General features: G+C 43.6%; 1 protein-coding gene across 3 annotated transcripts in view; it reads left to right on the forward strand.

Annotated features, from left to right (window-relative positions):
- Positions 1-26,198, forward strand: part of LOC115173306 (RNA-binding motif, single-stranded-interacting protein 3) — a 235,349-nt gene that overhangs the window by 153,630 nt on the left and 55,521 nt on the right. For all 3 annotated transcript variants that reach the window (XM_029731289.1, XM_029731286.1, XM_029731288.1), the window contains one exon: positions 434-513. In XM_029731289.1, coding sequence (XP_029587149.1) covers positions 434-513 — 80 coding nt within the window. The remainder of the gene's footprint in view (positions 1-433; positions 514-26,198) is intronic.

A 26,198-nucleotide genomic window follows, 5' to 3' on the forward strand; every position in this document is an offset into this window, starting at 1 on the left:
CTGTTCCATGACACACAGACAGTCGACGCTCTGTCCCGTCTCTCATGTCCTATTAGTGCTCACCCCACTCTCTTCCTCAATTAGCCCAGGAGAATTTGGATATCACTGTGACTCAAGGGTGTACATCCTCAATTTGCCTCCTCGTAAAATGACTCAGCCACAATACTGTAGGCACTCAGCCAAGGAAAACAATAGGTTTTGTCATAGGGCCTCGGATCTACATTGGATCAACATAGAAAATGTTCCATGCATACTCAAAGGTACTGCATGTATGAAATGTCATGCTTTCGGGTTTCATCGTGTGTAAGAGTCGTATTCTGCCTAGGCACTTCAGTAGATATTCAAGGACTGTTGTATGTTTTATATAGCATGTTTTAAGTATTCCTTCATGTGTAATATAATATTCCCACTTGTATTCATCCTTTTGTCACAGGATGGAGTCGACTGAGAAATGTGAAGTGGTGATACAGCATTTCAATGGGAAATACCTGAAAACCCCACCAGGCATTCCAGGTAAGAAGACTTCCCTCTCTGCTTAAACATTCCTCTCACCCCCCCCCCCCCCCCCCCCCACCCTCCCCCCCCGAAACCCTCCGTCCTGATTCAGTTATGTAAATTGCACCGTCTCAACTTCCCCCTCCTTGGGAGATTGTCAACAATCACATTTGTGACAGATGACGTGAGCGTCGTCGCTAGCTCTCGCCTCCCGTTCAAAAAGGGCCTCCCCTGGCTGTCCGCCGACTGTTGAACTCAGGAGCTTCTAGGGCAGCCAAAGCGCTCTTAATATTCACACTGCGGGCTTCTCTGCTGCTCGGAAATCTACTTAAGAGCTGCCTTTCCTGCAGCCAAACTTCCAAGGGAACCAAGAGAGAGAGAGCGAGAAAAAGAGAGGGGGGAGTTGGAGAGGCAGAGGGAATAAGAGAACGGGCTGCCTCAGCAGTTTTTTAGGCCAGGTGCAGCGTTGCACTAAGACCCCTGTTCATTTCAATAGGGACCAGAGGGCAGAAGAGTTTCTGTGGAGGTCTCACCGGGCCCGCTGATGGTTTTATTGACACACTGGGATCCACAGGGACACAGCACGGACTGCCCTTAGAATATAGTCCCTTACAGTAGAGTCACCATAGAGACATGTTTGAAATTGCCCATACAATCACTCAGCCCACTGCATAGGCTATCCCACTAGCCATTAAAGGCAGGGGCGTATATGAGGCTGGGATGTAATGGGAAACCTTTAAAGTGCTAATATCACACTGACCTTCCCCTTTAATTGTCCCTTCCCAGGTGCTTGGGACTAGTATGGTTTATAGATTCTAAGGAAAGGTGCCAAAGGACAAGATTTTTCAGCGATCAGCTAGAAATTAGTCTTTCTATAGTGCCTTCAGAAAGTATTCATACCCTTTTACTTATTCCACATTTTGTTGTGTTACAGCCTGAATTCAAAATGTATTGAATATATTTTTTTCTACACACACAATATCCCATAATGACAAAGTGAAAATATTTTTTTAAATGTTAGCAAATGTATTGAAAATGAAATTCAGAAACATCTCTTTTACATAAGTATTCACACCTCTTAGTCAATACATATTAGAATCACCTTTGACAGCGATTACAGCTGTGAGTCTTTCTGGTTAAGTCTATAAGAGCTTTGCACACCTGGATTGTACAATATTTGCACGTTATTCTTTTTAAAATGCTTCAAGCTCTTTCAAGTTGGTTGTTGATCATTGCTAGACAGCCATTTTCAAGTCTTGCCATATATTTTCAAGCTGATTTATGTCAGAACAGTAACTAGGCCACTCAGGAGCATTCAATGTCATCTTGGTAAGAAACTATATTTGGCCTTGTGTTTTAGGTTATTGTCCAGCTGAAAGATGAATGTATCATCCAGTGTCTGTAGGAAAGCAGACTGAACCAGGTTTTCCTCTAGGATTTTGCCTTTGCTTAGCTCTATTCCGTTTCTTTTTATCCTAAAAAAAACTCCCTAGTCCTTGCCGATGACAAGCATACCCATAACATGATGCAGCCACCACCATGCTTGAAAATAATATTATCATTATTTAAAAAAATGTCATGTTTGAAAATATATAAAGTGGTAGTCAGTGGTGTGTTGTGTTGGATTTGCCCCAAACATAATGCTTTCTATTCTGGGCATAAAGTTAATTTCTTTTCCACATTTTTTGCAGTTCTACTTGAGTGTCTTATTGCAAACAGTATGCATGTTTTTTTAATACTTTATTCTGTTCAAGCTTCCTTCTTTTAGCTCTGCCTTTTAGGTTAGTTAGTATTGTGGAGTAACTACAATTTTGTTGATCCAGCTTCAGCTTTTTCACAGCCATTAAACTCTCGAACTGTTTGAAAGTCACCATTGGTCACCATGGTGAAAACCCTGAGCCATTTCCTTCTTCTCCTCCCCTTCATCTACACTGATTGAAGTGGATTCTACAAGTGACATCAATAAGGGATCATAGCTTTCACCTGGATTCACCTGGTCAGTCTATGTCATGGAAAGAGCAGGTGTTCCTAATGTTTTGTGTCCTCAGTGTACATTTGATCGTCATGCTTAACGGTCTATAGGTTAAGTAGCATCATCTTGTAGAATTTTGTTAGTCATCATGTATCTTATCCAACACAACTATCACACGTGCACACTATACAAAGCCTATTTTTTAGCAGGATGTCTCCTGTACCTCTTCAGCTGGTAGCTGCTGGAGTAAAACATGTGTTTTTATAAGCCCGTTCATTGCGCAACAATTCTAAATGCAATCACATGTTAAAAATTGTTTTGGTGCACGATTAAAATGAGCTACTATTTATATTTCTCAACTGGTAATTGAAGTGTGCCTTTCATTCACCATTCAAGTGCAGGCAACAGGCTATCAGCGCGTCACCCACTACTTTACAATGTGAGCTGGAGGCAGGATGCATTTTGAAAACATACTTCATTATTTGAAGGCTGAATGTTTTATTTTGTATGATATGAGGCATGTCTTACCTTGCTTCAAAGTAGCCTATAGGCAAGATAAGACCATGGAAACGTGGAGGCAATTATTTTATAAAGACCTCATCGGCAGCGTGTGAGTTTCAAGTTTGTTATGATTTTCAAATGCGCATTTTCGTGGAACAGTTTCATTTCAATAATAACGTTTTCCTTTCTCAAAATCATTGTCACGTGGTTAATAATAAAAATCGGAATTAAAATGATAAAAATCAAAAAGTTAAAAGTCAACTAATTTCAAGATCACCAGCCTCTGCCATATGGACACATTGATACACCGTGATCCATTGGTGGCTAAAGAATTTAGCGCATGTAACTGATAGCCTATAGGCCAATGCAGCAGTAGGCCTATAACTCTTTCACACTGAAGATTGGTGATTATCAAGGGGTAGTTTGTTGGAAAGATTTTTCAAATAGCTTACTGTGAGGAACTAGTTTTAATATACACTGCTCAAAAAAATAAAGGGAACACTTAAACAACACAATGTAACTCCAAGTTAATCACACTTCTGTGAAATCAAACTATCCACTTAGGAAGCAACACTGATTCACAATAAATTTCACATGCTGTTATGTAAATGGAGTAGACAACAGGTGGAAATTATAGGCAATTAGCAAGACACCCCCAATAAAGGAGTGGTTCTGCAGGTGGGGACCACAGACCACTTCTCAGTTCCTATGCTTCCTGGCTGATGTTTTGGTCACTTTTGAATGCTGGCTGTGCTTTCACTGTAGTGGTAGCATGAGACGGAGTCTACAACCCACACAAGTGGCTCAGGTAGTGCAGCTCATCCAGGATGGCACATCAATGCGAGCTGTGGCAAGAAGGTTTGCTGTGTCTGTCAGCATAGTGTCCAGAGCATGGAGGCGCTACCAGGAGACAGGCCAGTACATCAGGAGACGTGGAGGAGGCCGTAGGAGGGCAACAACCCAGCAGCAGGACTGCTACCTCCGCCTTTGTGCAAGGAGGAGCAGGAGGAGCACTGCCAGAGCCCTGCAAAATGACCTCCAGCAGGCCACAAATGTGCATGTGTCTGCTCAAATGGTCAGAAACAGACTCCATGAGGGTGGTATGAGGGCCCGACGTCCACAGGTGGGGGTTGTGCTTACAGCCCAACACCGTGCAGGACGTTTGGCATTTGCCAGAGAACACCAAGATTGGCAAATTCGCCACTGGCGCCCTGTGCTCTTCACAGATGAAAGCAGGTTCACACTGAGCACGTGACAGACGTGACAGAGTCTGGAGACGCCGTGGAGAACATTCTGCTGCCTGCAACATCCTCCAGCATGACCGGTTTGGCAGGGGGTCAGTCATGGTGTGGGGTGGCATTTCTTTGGGGGGCTGCACAGCCCTCCATGTGCTCGCCAGAGGTAGCCTGACTGCCATTAGGTACCGAGATGAGATCCTCAGACCCCTTGTGAGACCATATGCTGGTGCGGTTGGCCCTGGGTTCCTCCTAATGCAAGACAATGCTAGACCTCATGTGGCTGGAGTGTGTCAGCAGTTCCTGCAAGAGGAAGGCATTGATGCTATGGACTGGCCCACCATTCCCCAGACCTGAATCCAATTGAGCACATCTGGGACATCATGTCTCGCTCCATCCACCAACGCCACGTTGTACCACAGACTGTCCAGGAGTTGGCGGATGCTTTAGTCCAGGTTTGGGAGGAGATCCCTCAGGAGACCATCCGCTACCTCATCAGGAGCATGCCCAGGCGTTGTAGGGAGGTCATACAGGCACGTGGAGGCCACACACACTACTGAGCCTCATTTTGACTTGTTTTAAGGACATTACATCAAAGTTGGATCAGCCTGTAGTGTGGTTTTCCACTTTAATTTTGAGTGTGACTCCAAATCCAGACCTCCATCGGTTGATAAATTGGATTTCCATTGATTATTTTTGTGTGATTTTGTTGTCAGCACATTCAACTATGTAAAGGAAAAAATTATTTAAAAAGATTATTCCTTTTCCCACCTGTGGTGTGTTTCCACCAAACAGACCTCCATTGGTTGATAAATTGGATTTCCATTGATTTGTATTTCCAAAAAGTATTTAATAAGATTATTTCTTTCATTCTGATCTAGGATATGTTGTTTAAGTGTTCCCTTTATTTTTTTGAGCAGTATATTATCATCCGCAATGGAAGTAAAAAAACAAACACTTTCCTACATTTCCGTGCAGCAAGCCAGGTACTTCTATGCGTGCTCAGGTGCGTATGCTCCGCTCCCTACACATTATCAGGACAGAGACATATGCTCATTGCTCACATGGAGCACTCCAAACAAAAGACAATGAAAACATGTCCAAATCTTGTAAATGATGGTTATGAAATAAACCAAAAGGTGTAGCAGGTTGTGAACTCTGCTAAGGTTTCCACTCCGAGAATGAGAAAGGTAAATCATGAATTAATACATGCATGAACAGAAATGAATGTAACTGTGATTATCCACAGATTTTTTTTTAAAGAAGCTAATGATCCTCGATTCCTCTGTGGCTACATCATGCTTACTGGTGAAGTATTTTGAAGGATTTAATTTATTTCTGTATAGACAGGAGTAATTATAGAATATTGGCAAATGTATTTTCATTTACTTCCCTATTGGACCCACCGCTATGCCGTTTCTCTCCTTTTATATTGGTTTTTATATCAACTTTCTTTCGTTGTCCAGAAGCCAAAGGCACCACCCTAGTCATATTAGCAACCTATCCTAGTGGTTGCATATTTAGATTCCCGCTCTTTCTAAGTTCCTAGCAGATATTTTTCATCTCTGTCACATATGGAACCGCTATCAGATGGGTCCGATGCATTTCTCAAATGTAAATGATAAATTACAAAACTTCCAGGTCACATTGTTCAGCGCCACACCATCCAAATCGTAATTCATAACTTCACCATGCTCAAAGGGATATTCAAATGTCTAAGAGGCATTGAAAAACCTCCCTAATCGGTCTTTGTGGTTGAATCTGTGTTTGAAATGCACTGCTCGACTGAGGTGACCTTACAGATCATTATATGTGTGGGGTACAGAGAGGAGGTAGTCATTCAGAAATCATGTTAAACACCATGCAACTTATTATGTGACATGTTAAGCCATGTTTTACTCCTGAATTTATTTAGGCTTGCCATAACAAAGGGGTTGAATACTTATTGACTCAAGTCATTTTTGCTTTTCATTTTGAATTAATTTGTAAACATTTCTGAAAACATTAGTCCACTTTGACATAACGGGGTATTGCGCGAAGGCCAGTAACAACGTTTCCATCCACACCTTTTAAAGTCATACTGTATAAAACAAAATCATGACAACAGTGATGGAAACAGGTCGCTTCGGTACAATTGTATAAATAATGTCTTATGCAAGAAATGGTGGGGAAAATATTGATACAATAACCATCATATCGAAGTAAACTTGGAGTCACTCGATGATATGGTGTGGTCCAGTATGAAATGTAAGCATTCATACATAAGTCGCTCTGGATAAGAGCGTCTGCTAAATGACTAAAAATGTAAAAAATTTCGAAATGTAAATGTCCTCCCGCTACGACTCGAGAAAGCGTGCAGTTTATTATGCTACAGATGAGTAAGTTATGATGGACTTCACAGGCCGGTGAAAGTACACGGTGATGAGGTAGATGCTCCTTTCAATAAATATCCAGGGTCTTATTCTGGTGACGTGATGATCGATGCTTGACTGCCGATTGACAAGTAAACATAATCTAGTCCTTATCCATAATAATCTCATCATGTAGACCACCCTATCCGCACAGCCTACCTGCACTGTATCTGCCAGCTGGAGGCTAGAGCGCACATAGCAAGACCAGCGTAGGCACATTTTCTAGTTAACGCAACTGTTTTTGTGAGAACACTACTGGTAGAGTTGAAAATGCAGATGTAAACACATTGAACTTAAGGTTTTTATTCAGTACATGAAAACTTAAGCAAAAAAGTACATTTTACGCACATGTCAGTCAACAAGTCAGTTTGGTGGAAACACACCACAGGTGGGAAAATGAACATATTTTAATGCGGATTTTAGAATATTACCGTGAAGATCTCTTGTCAATTGGATGGAAACCTAGCGACTGACACATCCTTTCTGAATACTTTCTGAAGGCACTGTGTATCAGAGCTTCATTTAACTGAAACGTTCATATTCTGAAGGGGTTGGCAAACCTGCTGTGATTTGATGGTCTCCTCTTGTACAGTGACATGTTTGATTACAACGTCTCCTTGTTATTGTCGTTGATAAGAGCTCATTCCCACTGGACACTGGTGCTACTGACAGACTGATTCATCCAGTCACTGTTGTACTGCCCGTTGTTTTTTTTACCTTGTTAGCTACAGTATCATCTGTGCCTCTCTGTGTATAGAGGTTGAAATGTACTGTCTTTCTCGATCAAAACCCTGCCCACTTTGACATGGTGTCACTGTCTACCGAAAGGAGATCTCTCAACAACATGCCTCTAAACATCAAACGCAGATGTTCTAGCTGCAGGTCCCCAGACAGGGCAGAGCTCAGATCGCCTGGCCTCTTTGCGAAGCAGAGCAGATCCTCCTCCTACACACGTGCTAGTGTAGTGCGTTGGGAAGGCCACAGTGTAGCGTTAGCCTAGTGTAGCGCGTTGGGAAGGCCACAGTGTAGCGTTAGCCTAGTGTAGCACGTTGGGAAGGCCACAGTGTAGCGTTAGCCTAGTGTAGCACGTTGGGAAGGCCACAGTGTAGCTTAGCCTAGTGTAGCGCGTTGGGAAGGCCACAGTGTAGCGTTAGCCTAGTGTAGCGCGTTGGGAAGGCCACAGTGTAGCGTTAGCCTAGTGTAGTGCGTTGGGAAGGCCACAGTGTAGCGTTAGCCTAGTGTAGCGCGTTGGAAAGGCCACAGTGTAGCGTTAGCCTAGTGTAGCGCGTTGGGAAGGCCACAGTGTAGCTTAGCCTAGTGTAGCACGTTGGGAAGGCCACAGTGTAGCGTTAGCCTAGTGTAGCGCGTTGGGAAGGCCACAGTGTAGCTTAGCCTTGTGTATCCTGGTGTAGTATGATGTGTTGTGTCGTGTCATGGTGCTGCTGGTATTTCTCCTGAGACCATTGCTATGCAGGGCACCCTCTTCATCCATCCTGTTCTGACAGCTCAGTGGGTAGGGGGTGTCAGACGGACGTGACTGGCCTTAACACACTGTCCCCTTGACAGGCATAAATACACGCATACATACTCACACAAAACCACTCATCCTGACCTGAATGTGCAGTGTCAGCATCTGCATAATGCTTAATGAACTCCTGTCTCTTTCTTATCACCATTTAACACAACCCAGAAACACAATGTACACCTTCCTCTCTCAATGCCCTAGGCTTGCTCCAGTCCTCTCTGGCCTACATTTTGACAAGCCTCTGAATTGCCTGCTTGGCCACACCATTATATTTAGTAATATAGAGAGATGGGGCATGGCACCGCCACCAGTTCTGTTTTTTCTACTCGGGTGTATCCAGTTGCTGTGAGATGATATAGATTTGTCACCCCGTGTCCCATAGGAAGAAGTAAATTTCCGGACGTCAGCTACAGGTAATCAGTTAACGTCAAGGGGCCATGGGGAAATATGCAGGAAGTGGCCATATGGGCAGGAAGTCCGTGATTCAGAGATAATGCAAGGACAGAGCTGGAGATGTGTGGTGCAGAGGCAGAGAGAGGATGACATTGGATAAATGAAACGCAGATGAAGGTCATATACTTTACAATAAATTGCACATACAATTGAATTTGCATAGTAGTTACATGGGATTTCAATGTATTGGTGGCATTACATGTAGCCAACTAGACAGCAACTATACTAGTTACTAGATCTATTCAATCAAACTGACTTTGACCAGTTTCATTTCAATTCAATAAAGCAAGTGATACTGCAAAACTTAATCCCATGCTGAAGCGTTTGCTTTCCTATGTAGCCAATCTGTTGCTAAAGCCTGAGAGTGAGATGGGATGTGGATTGGAGCAGTCAGATCTCCCCGTGTCTGATCCAGAGATCCAGAGACTGGAACATGATCGATCGCTTCGAAGGGGGGACCACAGCTGTTTAGGTATTCTGTGCAATGCGGCAGTCAATGCTGCTGCCTGCGCCCGTCCGCCGCTCAACTCAAAACGCACACACTCGCGCACGCGCGCGCACACACAAATAATCGTTATTAGCGGCCTATTTTGCAGGAGAGAAGGTTTGAGGAATAGTTTATGAAAATGAAACCCTTGTTTATCAGTGTCTGTAGTGTGTAAAACCACCCAACGCTGTGTAAAGAATCACTAAAGTTGTAAAACATAGTGAAGTAAACCCCAATAGGGATGCATTAGGATTTACGGCGTGAAAAGTCAAAGGCAGAGCAGATAAAAATTATTTCATCCTCCTAGCGGTGTGAGCCTAGACGATTAGGTCTCTCTCATGCAATGCTTTAAAACGCTGCTTATCATTGACACCCGTTTCTAAATGCAATATGAGCTCAGGTACAGTAGATACATTACACGCCGTTCCATTCTGGCAAAGTGAATCGAATTCATCCATGCTCCTCTCAAAGTGATGACAGCAAGAAGAATGAACTGATCAGATTAGAATACAATACTACCTCATCCTATTGTTGCTCCTTGCTCTTGGAATTGGAGTGTGGTATGGAACAATCAAAATGGCAGCATGCTTTGCTTGATCGACGCAGTGAGTGTGTTTCTAGATTCATTTGGGGAATAAAAAGGAAGGAATAAGGATTTGCCAAGACTGTTACGTTGCTCGATGCTGACTTTGGTAACCACATGTATATAGACAAACCAAGATCAAGTCCAGGCTGATTAGAAATCTCTTGTTTTATCCCTTCATCCTTTATCTTCCTTTGTTCTAGTCTTTCCTGAGCGTGGAGCCAACATGACCGCGCGGTTGAAAGTCAACTCCAGTTGCCAGTAGATGCTCTGTAAATTATGGAAACCGCATCAGGAAGTGGCGATGGCCCTGGGAGACAGAACCCAAACGGGAAACATGCAAAATGTTCAAGCCCTTTCCTGTTCCTCTTTCTCACTGTCCTATTCCATTCCCTCTGTTTGTCTGTTTTCACTATACCGCAGTGTCTCCCAGGCTCTCTCTATTCCAAACAACTGACGCCTAAAGCCAAGTCCCTCCTCCTGACGACTGCGGACAACAGCAGTGCTTTCCCATGTAAAGCATCTCCACATATGAATGAGATTACATTTGGAAAATCTTGAAAATTCCCCAGTTTTCTCAAATGTACTTCCTTTATCCGTGAGGAAATTCCCATGTAACCCAGGCTTTTGGTTTGGTAAAGCCACCGTACTCACTTGCCCACCGCAGACCAACCAGATGCAAGAGAAGGAGAGTTCATGGGGCCACCCCTGGGAAGCCTCCCTCTCCTCCCTCTCCCAACGAGCAACCGAGGCCTGTTGACAGTCCCCCTAACCCGAAAAGTTGGCCGAACTATAAATCCCGTCATTCTCAGCAGAACAATGGGTCCGGGCCCGTCGGGGCTGCAGGGAAAGTTCCCTCCCTAGCCGTCCAACCAGCCCAGCCAAGGCACTGTTGTGCCAAGATATAGCCGAGACAGCCCACAGTATTAAACAGTATTAAATATCGCTGAATTAAGGCAAGTCCCAAATCACTTGGTAAGTCGTAAAAGCCCTTCTGAAACTGTCAGTCATACTTGAGTAATCCATGTTAATTTCTCGGATCCCTCCCACATTCCCCTGGATAATAACCGGTCTGTCTGGTGTCCAATTTCCTCTCCCAGCGATAGATTTAACTTAATGCGCAGCTGAGCAGGCTGGAGGTTTGAGCTGCTGGTTTGCAGAGCAGTGTCAGGCAGTCTAAGAGAAGTGCACAAGCACGTGTTTGATTCTGGGCTGTGGGGATGTAGGTTGATCTGGCGTTGATCTGTAATTCGTTTTTTTATTCAACTCTTTACTAGAGTTTTGAGGAAAATGTCAATTTGATCATGTATCGTATATTTTTTTTTACCCAATATAAACTATATCTCCATGTTCCTCAGCCGTGATTGCATTCTTTCTCTCAACACTATCATCATTTCTGATATGCAGAGGAACGGAAAATAATTACCCTCCGTGGTCATTTAAGAGTGTAGAAATGCACTTTTGAGGACGATATTGCATCTTAATGGAATCTGTTCCCATAGGGTAAACTCCGCTTTGGCTGCCTGCGTGTCTCACCATTAAACCAGGGAGACACAGGAAGTTATTAAAATCCCCAGTACATCACAGATTCTCTGCAAAGGATACATCCCCCCCCCCCGACGTGCACTTTCTCATTAGACTCTTATCTCGCCCACAGACAATCGTCTGGATTTGTCACGCTTTGTTTGTTTGGCCACTGAACTATATCAATCACCGTCACTGTGCGCACAGCCAAGGTGAGGAGAGAGATGAGTCTCTCTCTCTGTGTGCAGGAGACTGTCGCAAAGCAATGACATGTATTCAGCGACTGCACTACAGCAATAATAATAATAACCACTTTGATTGTATTCAAAGTTTCTGTAGAGGACAGGCATGCTCTAGCTCTGAGGGGTTTTAGGCATGTGTGGTTATGATTGACTTTGAGAGAGAAATAGAGGGAGAAAGATGTAAGGACCGAACGAGAGCAGAAAGGGAGAAAGAGAGAGACAACCCAGAGTTTAGAATCGTTCCAGCCAGCCCAAAGGTTAGGGGCCGTTTTCTGCCTGTGAAGATCAAAGGATGACCTTGGCTGTGAGACGGTCTCCTGAGCTTGACCCTGCTCAACCCACCCCAGCTGTTCTCTGGATTGATCTCACTCCTCTCTGTCTCTCTCATCCACCCTCCCCTCCTCGCATTATCCGCATTCCTTCTCCTCATTGCTCCCCACTCAGCTTGTTTTTGGATGCACTTCAATGCACACAATATTATTTTTGGAGCCAAATGCTCTTGTTTCAGGATTTCTGTGAAATTCAATGTTTTTTACACCATTTGAAATTATAGCCAGTGTGTAAAATAATGATTTATTATAAGCAAAACGGAGAACCATCCAGCTCATGTGTAGTGATGGCAATATGTTTGCAAATGCTGTACACGTGCAAACTGTATACTATTTCCTTATTTGGTTCGATTCGTGAGATACACATTGATCATGGAACACCACCGCTCTGGACATGAAGAAATATTCAGTGTTTGAACCCAGGGACCTACTGTTACGGTTTGTTGACAATGAACCAGAATTATGTTGAGCTGCTCAATAATTAGGTCACAGGACTCGTAGCCCGGGGCCATGACCTGTCTACAGACTGAAGATTTTAGATTGCTGAGGAGGATAGCATGGCCCTAGTATAGCATGGCCCTGTGGTATGTTCGGTGTTCTGAATACGTGCATTTTGTGGCTCACTACTCTACTCCCCTCCGTCTCCCACTAAGCCATCCATTTTGTTAGGTCAGGCAGTTTGATGAAGAGCATTTGGTAAATAAATCAAATTTTTTTCTGAAACTCGTCTGTGTAAAGGGTATAGTGCGTTAAAAGAGATAGATACGGTAGTATTCAGTCCCTCAATGTAGAGCACCATCATCGCAGACCACTATTTGAACAGACTTACTAATATGCCATTATAGTGACAAAGAAGTAACATGTCCATAAGGGACTTTGAATTTGTCCACTTATGTGATGTATAACTACTATGGTGAAATGTAACTATTTTGATGTATTCGAATAAGACCATGTTGGCTTAAAAAAGTGATATCTTGGGAAGTAGCCAAATATATCCGCGCTGACATTTGGGCTACTTGTTTGTGTCTGTATGTCTCACGTCCTGTGTGGTGTAGGGTTGAATATTTTCCCGGTATTTTACAAATGTTCCATCCCGAGAATAAATCACTTTTCTCCCGGGTAACCCGGTATCAATCAAAAGCATTATAAAGCATATAAATATGGCCTATGTCTGGATTTAATTAGAGCTTTGATCGACAATTCAAGTCTGATGCTACCTGAGCCTGATGAGCCCTACATTAAATACATTTTATGAGCCCTACATTAAAGATATTTGATGAGCCATACATGAAATATATTTTATGAGCCCTACATTAAATACATTTTATGAGCAATACGTTAAATACATTTTATGAGCCCTACATTAAATACATTTTATGAGCCCTACATTAAAGATATTTGATGAGCCATACATTAAATATATTTTATGAGCCCTACATTAGACATTTAATGAGCCCTACATTAAAGACATTTGATGAGCCCTACATTAAAGACATTTTATGAGCCATACATTAAATACATTTTATGAGCCCTACATCAAAGCTATTTGATGAGCCATACATTAAATATATTTTATGAGCCCTACATTAAAGACATTTGATGAGCCATACATTAAAGATATTTGATGAGCCCTACATTAAAGATATTTGATGAGCCCTACATTAAAGACATTTGATGAGCCCTACATTAAATATATTTTATGAGCCCTACATTAAAGACATTTGATGAGCCCTACATTAAAGATATTTGATGAGCCCTACATTAAAGATATTTGATGAGCCATACATGAAATGCATTTTATGAGCCCTACATGAAAGACATTTAATGAGCCCAAGCCCAAAAAAGCCCAAGTGATTGTGCCATTATCCAATACATACTGTATATGATATAGGCTACTGCACATTATGCACTACAGAAAAACGTAAAAGCCCATAGATGTAGCTAGCTATATGCTTTCTTGGGTAAATACATGAAACTAGCTCCAGTAGGCTAATCTTTATGAGTGTGAACTGTATTACTGTACTGTATTACTGTACTGTATTGTATAATACTGTATTATATGGACTGGAATTACGCACATAATTCAAACCATGGTAAAGCAGGGAGAGAACATGCAATTCTGGTGCAGCATACGAAGCCTACAACATTACAAGTATAGGTTAGCAAATTTGATTTTAATTTTGAAATATAGTAGGGCCTATTTGTATAATTAGTAGGATGACTCAAACATACCATTCATAATATTTCCCCTAATGCTATTAGCCTACGTCCTTCTTTCTCTCTCTATTGTTGCTCCATTCCTTCCTTGCTTTCAACAGTTAAATGAAATACGTTTCGTGGTCCTTATCTGCATCATTCTAATGACATCCTTGAATAATATATGATTAGAATTAGATGCATAAGGCTTTTGTGTCTGAATAAATAACTTCTATAGGCTTCCAGCATCGTGCGTTCTCTCTTCTTTCAAACTCTCTGTGAGTACTATTGGCTGCTGTATTTAACATTCAGCAAACAAGAGCTTGCGTCCCTCTTCGAATAGTCTATTGCTATAAGGAATGCAAAAAAAATTATAATGTCCAGCTAGCTACTCTAGTCTAGCTTTTCCTGCATGGGACTCCAAGAGCTAAGGAGCTTTCTTTAAGAAGAGAGAGAGAGTGCTTGCGCATGCACTGATTTAAAGCAACAATATTCACATGATAGTCTGCTTTAAAACTGCTACTGCAATTTCGATAACAAAAAAAAATATCTTTACAATAAAAGAATAAGGTGACCCCTGAAAGCCAGATGGAGATGGGTAAATTAGATGTGCATTCAGTCTTTGTATTACTGTACCATAGACTATGCTGCAGCAAATGTAGTCCTACCTGTCACAAGAAAACATGTACCACGGTGAGATGATAGGTCAGCATGCGTTGTGAACTTCTCTCCACACCTCGATGGGCTGTCTGTCTCCACCCTGAGCATTGATGATTCACCATGCAGGGGGCTTAGAGAAGCCAGCTCCACACCTCGATGGGCTGTCTGTCTCCACCCTGAGCATTGATGATTCACCATGCAGGGGGCTTAGAGAAGCCAGCTCCACACCGAGATGGGCTGTCTGTCTCCACCCTGAGCATTGATGATTCACCATGCAGGGGCCTTAGAGAAGCCAGCTCCACACCGAGATGGGCTGTCTGTCTCCACCCTGAGCATTGATGATTCACCATGCAGGGGCCTTAGAGAAGCCAGCTCCACACCGAGATGGGCTGTCTGTCTCCACCCTGAGCATTGATGATTCACCATGCAGGGGCCTTAGAGAAGCCAGATTTCACATTCAAATGTAACAGTTCCATTTCACGTTATGTTGTTCATGGCCCACCGTTCGTCCCAGGACACCTACGACAGAGATATTAACCTGGCAGTGCCCTGAAAGAGAGCTGGTCTGCCGTTAGAGCCATACACATGGTCTGTTGGAACATGCAGAAGTCAAGCTTACGGGTATTATTGGAAATGCTACTGGACCTCTCTCTCATGTGCCAGACACACCCACACACACACTGGAACTCCGATGGACAAACACACGCATGCATATTCACACACACACACACACACACACATTCACACATTCACACACACTGGACCTCGGATGGACATCCAAGAGTGGTTGTCTTCTATGTCCCCCTTTCCCACAGACCTCCTTTGGTAAAAGCATGGCGATGTTTCTTCTTTCTCAACTGGGTCTTTGACAAGTCTGTATACAGTCTATGTTTATGGGTATATTTTTATGAAGTGCCTGCTGGCTGGGATTTATGAGATGAAGGACACCTGCAGCTGACCTCATCATATCCCTCACTTTCTCTGGCACACGCTCGCACTTTCTCTCTCTGACTGTTTCTTTACTGCCTTTTATCTTTCAGCTCTCAGTCTCTCACTTTCCTACACACACACACACACACACACACACACACACACACACACACACACACACACACACACACACACACACACACACACACACACACACACACACACACACACACACACACAAACAGACAGATGCAAACACACACACACACACACAAACAGACAGATACACACACAAGCACAATATATTTTTTACTCTTTATCTCTGTTTGTGTCTCTTGCTCACGAACACACGCCCCTCCCCCTCTTATTTTAGGAGTCCATTGCTTTGATTACCTCCAGCCTGCAACTTAGATTGTCTCACAGAGAAAAGCTTGGCTGTGGTAGTGCTGAGCGATTAGTTCTTTTTGAGGTCGTTCAGTTTCAGTTAGATTATTCAAATATAATTTAAAAAAAATCAGATTTCTGTTTGATTATTTGAGTTTAATGATGTAACAACACATAATAAAACAATTAATAAAAGTCCAATGATGTTAGTGACTGTCCATTACTGCTTATTACTTATTAACCATCATTTATGACTTAACTTTTATAAAATATTTCAGTTGTGTATATTACAATTGTTTTATTTGATAACTTTATTATTTCATTCCAAGTCATCATCTCATCTCTATTGAACTGCTGCCTATGATGTCTGAAAAAAATACTATTTTGTAGTTCTTCAAAGTAAATAAGGCATACTTTTATGACTGTTGAATACCAACTATCAATCACTTTGATCATGTATTTTCAGGTAGAGATACCTCGCGAAGCAACAGCTGCTCGCTATATCCCCTCACGATCACGCATTCTTGTCTCTTCTGTAGCGTTGAAAGAAACACAAACCGGGCAAGAACATATGTTGAATATTGGCCTGTTGGAAACTACAACTCCCTACTACATCGCACAGTTCAGGCTGGATCTGATTTATCTCTAGAGAAACTACAACTCCCTACTACATCGCACAGTTCAGGCTCGATCTGATTTATCTCTAGAGAAACTGTGCAATGTTTGCGTTGAACTCACAGAATTGTATTTTTCATAAAATGGAATTCAAATAATCGAACCGACGTCTGTCAATTAGTTGTCTAAAACAATGAAAAATAACCAACATTTCGGTTAGTCGCTCAGCACTTTGCAGTGAGACAGTAATTGACAGGGCCAGAGCCTGGTTCTGTTCTGCAGTCAGTCAGTGCTCTGATGCTTCACGTCGGGTGGAAAATATGAAGCTGTAGTGTCTCCGCTCAGAAGTTCCCCTGGCAGTGGGATGGCTGTAGATCTCACAACCGCTGGGCACATTGGCAATAGGGGAAACATAACAGCAATTGCCCATAGAGGCAGGCCAGACACTTTAAGACACAGTGCTGTACCGTGGGATTGAAGAGACTCAAAGTGGCTTACATGCTTATTTTAGATAATCGGATCGATTGAAAAGCAGAACCAATGAATGTATTGTTTTCTTTACAACAATGGAGTGTTTATGTATGTGGCTCACTGTGTAGGCTTATCGGTGTATGTGGCTCACTGTGTAGGCTTATCGGTGTATGTGGCTCACTGTGTAGGCTTATCGGTGTATGTGGCTCACTGTGTAGGCTTATCGGTGTATGTGGCTAATTGCCTGTATGCTGCCCTATTCAGAGCTCTTGCTGAATTGTAGAAATAGCAGAAGTGCAGTGAGAACAGTGATGTAGTTATGATAACACCACCTGATCTTTCCATTGACGAGACCTAGTCTCTACACATTTGTGAATTACCTTCAGCGAGTCACATCTGTCTTTCAGCCCCAGACATCATCTCGCCGCGGATGCACCCCGATCAATTTTTCAGGATGTCTTATTTGTGGAACGGGCGCTCGTCGTTCTGCGAGTAGAGTTCTGTAGAGTGTATCCAATTTCAAGCTGAAAAGCAAATGGCCTTGGAGATCAAGGATTATACAGCACATTTCTAAGTAGAGCCGCTGGCTATTGATTCTCTTGGCCCCCTGTGAACCCAGGCCTGTGTTCGCTCTCTGTAAACCGCTAAATGTTGCTGTTTTTAATACCTATCACCACTATCACCTCTCAATCTGAAGCTATGCCAATGGTCCGGGATAAGTACAGTCTGGTGGTCTTTATAAAGGCATTTTGCTATTATGTGGTTGAAATTAGGACCTAGAAAATAAAGTACCTTCTCAGTGTTTTCCTACAGCTGGGCATTTAATTGGAGGATGCACAACCATTTAAGTTATATTGAGATGCTTTAAAATACCTTTTGGCACAGTATGAAGTATGTACTAAAATGTGAATACTTTCTCATAATCATCATCTTCTTATAGGCTGTATTACATTATGGAGGTTCTAACTGTGGTAAAGCTGCTATTGGCCACCCTGTTTTAACATCTTTTTGCCACAACAGTCACTGGTGAGATCTCGGCAACTCAAAGTTTTCATATTGAGGTTTGGCTGTGAAATGTACATTTGAAATTGAAACGGGCATTAGTCACCGAAGGCTCACTCACACTCATGTTGAGTTCTGACATGTTGCCTCAAACTGTGAGCTACTCCGGCGTCCCTATGTTACCTTTTCCTTGCCCACTCTGTGGCAGACATTTTAAAGTCTGTTTCATGCCATCTACCTATCTGCTCTGTTCAACCACAACACCCTTCCCCTCACATAAACACACACGAGGTTAACATATACTCACAGGCTCATTTTGAAGTGTGGTAATTGGTTTTGGAAAGCCAGGAAAAAAAAGGAATAGAATAATTCTTCTGAGCCTAATCGTCCAACAAAAAAACTAAAACAAGGAGGGGGGATTAAGTTAACTCGTCAAATAGGCTTCAATAGGCTCATTTGGTAGAAAAACCAACACAGGGACTTGGTAGAGACACACAGGATCCAGGGAGTGATGGGGAGAGGGTCCAAATCCCCCCTGCTCGCTAGTGGCCATTACAAACAGGCAGGATTAGGCAACTGGACCCCCGCTGTGGCTCTGAATGGATCAGAGGGGGAGAGAAGAAGGGCCCTCTCTCCAGTATTATCTAAATAACAGGCCCGGGAATTCAATAAGCACTCACTTCCTTCATCATCGCTCCCAATTGAGATGCAGCGTGCGTCTGGCTGGTTGTTGTCGGCGACGGTCGCCGTGCCGACTCTCCTGCCCACTGCCTTTGTTTTCAACACAGTAGTTCTAGTTGTCAAAATGGTAGGGGGTGTTAGTTACCTGTCACACACACACACACACACACACACACACACACACACACACACACACACACACACACACACACACACACACACACACACACACACACACACGCACACACGCGATCAGTGTATTCCCATTGCAAATCTAATTCGAATTATTCTGTCTCCCCCCACTCATTTCGTCTGCCCCTGCACTCGCTACCTATGTATGCCCAACTAGGCCCTCTTCTCACACTGAGCCCAGGAGCCTCTGTCCGTCACTGCGTTGTTGGTGAAGCACGGCTGTATCGATATCTTGACTGTTTCCCCTCGGGTCGGTGCTTGGAGGTAGAGAAAAGCTTCTCTCCACCATCGATCTGGGCCCATTAACAGAGGATGAGAAAAACGATCGCTTTAATCACATTTGAGATGTTTAGGCAAGGACTTACTCAAAGTTTTTCTCATCAGGTCAGCCATTCTGCAGTATTTCTGTTCCTACCGCCTGATTTTCCTCTGGGATTCACAGAATGCATACCAGACACAGCCACAAACAGACACAATAAACATGTTTTTAAGTGGTTCAAGGGAGTGCTGCAGAGTTTCTGCCACCAGCGTAGGCTATAGAACACGTGTCAAACTCATTCCACGGAGGGCCGAGTGTCTGCAGGTTTTTACTTCACCCTTGTACTTGATTGATGAATTATTCCTTAATTAGTAAGGAATTGCCATCACCTGGTTGTCTACGGCTTCATTGAAAGGAAAAATCTAAAACCTGCAGTCACTCGGCCTCTGTGGAATGAGTTTGACAACTCTGCTATAGAACAACACTGGGACATCACATTAAGAGAGAGATGAGAAAAGGAGAGTGTGTGTGTGTGTGTGTGTGTCTGAGTGTCTGTCTGAGTGTCTGTCTGAGTGTTTGTCTGAGTGTCTGTCTGAGTGTCTGTCTGAGTGTCTGTCTGAGTGTCTGTCTGAGTGTCTGTCTGAGTGTCTGTGTGTGAGAGAAAGAAAGAGAGAGAAGAGAAAAAATAATATGTATGACAGTGAGAAAGCAAGAGATGGAAGAGAGAATGTGTTGCCCATGAGAGACGTGGCGAGAGAGAGAATGTGTGAGAAAGAAAGCCGGAGAGAGAGAGAGCAAGGAAGAGGGAGAGCAGTGCACCTGTTGCTGCTTCTATAAACCAGTGGAAAGCTCTTATCAACAGAGCCTTAATTCCAGCCCAGGACTCTTCCCCGTTCACACAGTAGAGTACCTACTGGTCTCAGGTCAGTGCTCCCAGGCCTCTCCCTCCACCACAGCCCACATAGACAAGACACTCCTTAGGGCCTGTATTTACGAAGGGGGGAAATCCGTCCGAGTTAAGCGTGTGTAAATGGAACGTAATTCCCTTTTCATGCTAATTTCTCTCTATGCTTATTCTGACCTTGAATTGAAGCATGAGAATAGCATGCTATTCATCCGCTATTTGTTTGAGGTGTAGATTTTAAAATGAAGGTGTTGCGGAGGTGTGTCTACAGATACGCTGTATTCTTTTTTTATTTTTTGGGTACTTTTTCCTGATATCCAATTGGTAGTTACAGTCTTGTCCCATCGCTGCAACTCCCATACAGACTCGGGACAGGCAAAGGCTGAGAGCCATGCATCCTCTGAAACACGACCCCGCCAAGTCACTCTGCTTCTTGACACACTGCTCGCTTAACCCGGAAGCCAGCCGCACCAATGTGTTGGACTGAAACACCAGGTTGTCAGTGTGCATGTGCCTGGCCGCCACAAGGAGTCACTAGAGTGTGATGGGACAAGGACATGCTAGCCGGCCAAACCCTCCCCGGCCAAACCCTCCCCTAACCCACCTCTGGCCTGCTCGCCTCCCTACCTCTGAGGAAGCACAGTTCCCGCTCAGCCCAGTCAAAACTGTTCGCTGCTCTGGCACCCCAATGGTGGAACAAGCTCCCTCACGACGCCAGGACAGCGGAGTCAATCACCACCTTCCGGAGACACCTGAAACCCCACCTCTTTAAGGAATACCTGGGATAGGATAAAGTAATCCTTCTAACCCCCCCCCCCAAAAGATTTAGATGCACTATTGTAAAGTGGTTGTTCCACTGGATATCATAAGGTGAATGCACCAATTTGTAAGTCGCTCTGGATAAGAGCATCTGCTAAATGACTTAAATGTAAATGTAACCCAGATGACGCTGGGCCAATTGTGCGCCACCTCATGCGTTTCCCGGTCGACGCAGCCCGGGATCGAACCCAGATCTGTAGTGACCGCCGATACACTCTATTCTGACCTTGACTTAATTTCCTCATAATTCTACCAGCTTTACGCACAATTAAATTATAAATAAGGTTGAGCAACCTGATGGTTCCAAGTGGAACAACAGCAACTTTCTTTTCCAATAGAAATAAAACCCTTCTTCATGCACTGTAATTTACAAATTGATAAGAGCTATTGATAAAAGCTAGGCAAATGAGTAAGCCGTTTAGATAAGGGGATTGTAAATATAAAATATAATTGTTTTAGATCTATTTTACTTTATGATCTCTGGAGACAAATGTGAAACCAGTCATATGGCAGCAAACTGAAACATATCAACACACTGTTCATGCATCACTTTTTATACAGTGAAGTTTATAAAATGCTGGCCTTATAACTTGCATCTCTGGGCGATGTTCTATCGATTCCCTGGGTCATTTAACGTTTTCATGTGTATCTGAGTTACTGGCATTCAAGCAGGCAGAAATCCGGCCGATATGACGTAGCACTGTGATAAAGTCTATCTCACTGCACTGGAAGTTAAAAAGAATATGACTTTTAGATCGCAAAAACGTCTATCATACATGTCAGATTTCAATACTGACCGATGTCATAACTCGGGAGGATGTCTTCTCTTGAATGATCCATTGATCATATTTTTGCGATATTTCTACCTCGAGAAATGTGTGAATTGCATGGTGCCATTGCCAGAGATATTATAGAAAGGAGATAGAAATCCAATGAATGGAATGAAGGAACATATAACCTCCCACCCAGCAGACTCTCGACCAATCGCGTTCACATTGTCATTCTGCGGTACGTGGTTGCTAAGCCAATTGTCACGCAATCCTTCTAAAAGTGAAATCAAATCAAATTGCATTTGTCACACGCACCGAATACAACAGGTGTAGACCTCACAGTGAAATACTTACTTACAAGCCCTTAACCAACAATGCAGTTTTAATAAGAAAAAAAATAAGATTAAGTAACAGTAGCAAGGCTATATACAGGAGTCAATGTGCGGGGGCACCGGTTAGTCGAGGTAATTGAGGTAGCATGTACATGTAGGTAGATGTATTTGATTAACTGTTCAGGAGTCTTATGGCTTGTGGGTAGAAGCTGTTAAGAAGCATTTTTGACCTAGACTTGGTGCTCCGGTACCGCTTGCTCTGCGGTAGCAGAGACAACAGTGCCCTGTGCAACTGGGTGCTGGACTTCCTGACGGGCCGCCTCCAGGTGGTGAGGGTAGGTAGCAACATCTTCACCCCGCTGATCCTCAACACTGGGGCCCTACAAGGGTGTGCTCTCAGCCCTCTCCTGTGCTCCCTGTTCACCCATGACTGCGTGGCCATGCACGCCTCCAACTCAATCATCAAGTTTGCAGACGACACTACAGCGGTAGGCTTGATTACCAACAACGACGAGACGGCCTACAGGGAAGAGGTCAGGGCCCTCGGAGTGTGGTGTCAGGAAAATAACCTCACACTCAATGTCACCAAAACAAAGGAGATGATCGTGGACTTCAGGAAACAGCAGAGGGAGCAGCCCCCTATCCACATCGATGGGACAGTAGTGGAGAAGGTGGGAAGTTTTAAGTATCTCGGCGTACACATCACGGACAAACTGAAATGGTCCACCCACACAGACAGCGTGGTGAAGAAGGCACAGCAGCGCCTCTTCAACCTCAGGAGGCTGAAGAAATTCGGTTTGTCACCAAAAACACTCACAAACCTTTACAGATGCACAATCGAGAGCATCCTGTAGGGCTGTATCCCCGCCTGGTACGGCAACTGCTCCGCCCACAACCGTAAGGCTCTCCAGAGGGTAGTGAGGTCTGCACAACGCATCACCGGGGGCAAACTACCTGCCTTCCAGAACACCTCCACCACCCGATGTCACAGGAAGGCCAAAAAGATCATCAAGGACAACAACCCGCTATCATCCAGAAGGCGAGGTCAGTACAGGTGCATCAAAGTGGGGACCGAGAGACTGAGAAACAGCTTCTATCTCAAGGCCATCAGACTGTTAAACTGCCATCTCTAACATTGAGTGGCTGCTGCCAACATACTGACTCATCTCTAGCCACTTTAATAATGAAAAATGTATGTAATAAATGTATCACTAGCCACTTTAAACAATGCCACTTTATATAACGTTTACATACCCTACATTACTCATCTCATATGTATTTATTGTACTCTATACCATCTACTGCATCTGGCCTATGCCATCGCTCATTCATATATTTTTATGTACATATTCTTATTCATTCCTTTACACTTGTGTGTATAAGTGAGCCAATTGTACGCCGCCATATGAGACTCCCAATCACGGCCGGTTGTGATACAATCTGGATTCAAACAAGGGTGTCTGTAGTGACGCCTCTAGCACTGAGATTCAGTGCCTTAGACCACCGCGCCACTCGGGAGCCTTCACGACTGTATTGGTGTGTTTGGACCATGATAGTTTGTTGGTGATGTGGAAACCCATTAACTTCAAGCTCTCAACCTGCTCCACTACAGCCCCGTCGCTGAGAATGGGGACGTGCTCGGTCCTCCTTTTTCTGTAGTCCACAATCATCTCCTTTGTCTTGATCACATTGAGGGAGAGGTTGTTGTTCTGGTAACCACACTGCCAGGTCTGTGACCTCCTCCCTATAGGCTGTCTCATCATTGTCAGTGATCAGGCCTACCACTGCTGTGTCGTCGGCAAATTTAATGATGGTGTTGGAGTCGTGCTTGGCCATGCAGTCAAGGGTGAACAGGGAGTACAGGAGGGGAATGAGCACGCACCCCTGCGGGGCCCCTGTGTTGAGGATCAGCGTGGCAGATGTGTTGTTACCTACCCTTATCACCTCGGGGCGGCCAATCAGGAAGTCCAGGATCCAGGTGCAGAGGGAGGTGTTTAGTCCCAGGGTCCTTAGCTTAGTGATGAGATTTGAGGGCACTATGGTGTTGAACACTGAGCTGTAGTCAATGAATAGCATTCTCACGTAGGTGTTCCTTTTGTCCGGGTGGGAAAGGACATTGTGGAGTGCAATAGAGATTGCATCATCTGTGGATCTGTTGGGGCAGTATACGAATTGGAGTGGATCTAAGGTTTCTGGGATAATGGTGTTGATTTTCAAAGCACTTCTTGGCTACAGACGTGAGTGCTACAGGTCGGTAGTCATTTAGGCAGGTTACCTTGGTGTTCTTGGGCACAGGGACTATGGTGGTCTGCTTGAAACATGTTGGTATTACAGACTCAGTCAGGGACAGGTTGAAATGCTCAGAGTACACGTCCTGGTAATCCGTCTAGCCCTGCAGCCTTGTGAATGTTGACCTGTTTTAAGGTCTTACATCGGCTATGGAGAGCATGATCACACAGTCATCCGGAACTGCTGATGCTCTCATGCATGCTTCAGTGTTACTTTCCTCGACGCGAGCATATACATTATTTAGCTGGTCTGGTTCGTGTTACTGGGTAGCTTGCGGCTGTGCTTCCCTTTGTAGTCCGTAATAGTTTGCAAGCCCTGCCACATCTGACGAGCATCGTAGCCTGTGTAGTACGATTCAATCTTCTTCCTTTATTGACACTTTGCCTGTTTGATGGTTCGTCGGAAGTCATAGAGGGATTTCTTACAAGCTTCCGGGTTAGAGTCCCGCTCCTTGAAAGCGGCAGCTCTACCCTTTAGCTCAGTGTGGATGTTGCCTGTAATCATGGCTTCATGTTGGGGTATGTATGTACGGTCACTGTGGGGATGACGTCATCGATGCACTTATTGATTAAAAACTATGACTGATGTGGTGTACTACTCAATGCCATCTGAAGAATCCCGCAACATATTCCAGTCTGTGCTAGCAAAACAGTCCTGTAGCTTAGCATCTGTGTCCTCTGACAACTTTCTTATTGAGCGAGTCACTGGTACTTCCTGCTTTAGTTTTTGCTTGTAAGCAGGAATCAGGAGGATAGAGTTATGGTCAAATTTGCCAAATGAAGTGTGAGGGAGAGCTTTGAACACGTCTCTGTGTTTGGAGTAAAGGTGGTCTAGAGTTTTTTCCCTCTGGTTGCACATTTAACAATCTGGTAGAAATAAGGTAAAATGGATTTAAGTTTCCCTGCCTCTGGATGAGAATTAACTTGTTGGCTTATGGCCCTATACAGCTCGCTGAGTGCCGTCTTAGTGCCAGCATCGGTTTGTGGTGGTAAATAGACAGCTACGAATAATATAGATTAAATCTCTCTTGGTAAACAGTGTGATCTACAGCTTATCATGAGATACTCTACCTCAGGCGAGCCTTGAGACTTCCTTAATATTAGATTTTGTGCACCAGCTGTTATTTTCAAATAGACACAGACCCCCACCCCTTGTCTTACCGGAGGGTGTTCTTCTATCTTGCCAATGGACCGAAAATCCCGCCAGCTGTATGTTATTCATGTCGTCATTCTGCCACGACTTGGTGAAACATCAGATATTACAGTTTTTAATGTCCCGTTGGTATGATATCCTTGATCGGAGTTCATCCATTTTGTTATCCAATTATTGCACGTTGGCTAATATGATTGATGATAGAGGGCCTTTACTCACTCGGCTACGAATTCTCAAAAGGCAGCCCGACCTCCGACCCCTTTTTTTACGTCTTTTCTTCACGCAAATGATGGGGATTTGGTAATAGCAACATTATGTACAAAATAAGTTACAAGCAATGCACAAAAACTAACAAAATAGCCTAGTTGGTTAAGAGCGCGTAAAATGGCAGCCATCTCCTCTGGCGCTATTCCGGATGTATACATTCCTATTTTCCTCAAAAGTGCGTTATGTCACGATTCAAAAGCTATATGATATTACAGATAGCAAGTTAAATATCTCACATGTCAGAGAAGTTTTGTAATGTTGTACTTCTTGTTTATGAAATTTGTGGTAAGATTTATGGTAAGATTTTAGATTCCTAAATTGATAGTGCAGTTTGTTTAAGTGATTTTACAGCTAACTAGCTACTTTACATGCTGATATTATATTTGGTATTATTGTGTGTAGCTACGTTTGCTAGCTAGCCAGCTAACCAGCCAGCCTACAGAGAGAGCATTGCATAGTGGTTTTGTAGTCGACTTGAGCTGCAACAGATTTCCACAAAGATTTTCCATGTTGCTACC

Source organism: Salmo trutta, chromosome 34 (assembly GCF_901001165.1).
Source record: "Salmo trutta chromosome 34, fSalTru1.1, whole genome shotgun sequence".
Taxonomy (NCBI): domain Eukaryota; kingdom Metazoa; phylum Chordata; class Actinopteri; order Salmoniformes; family Salmonidae; genus Salmo; species Salmo trutta.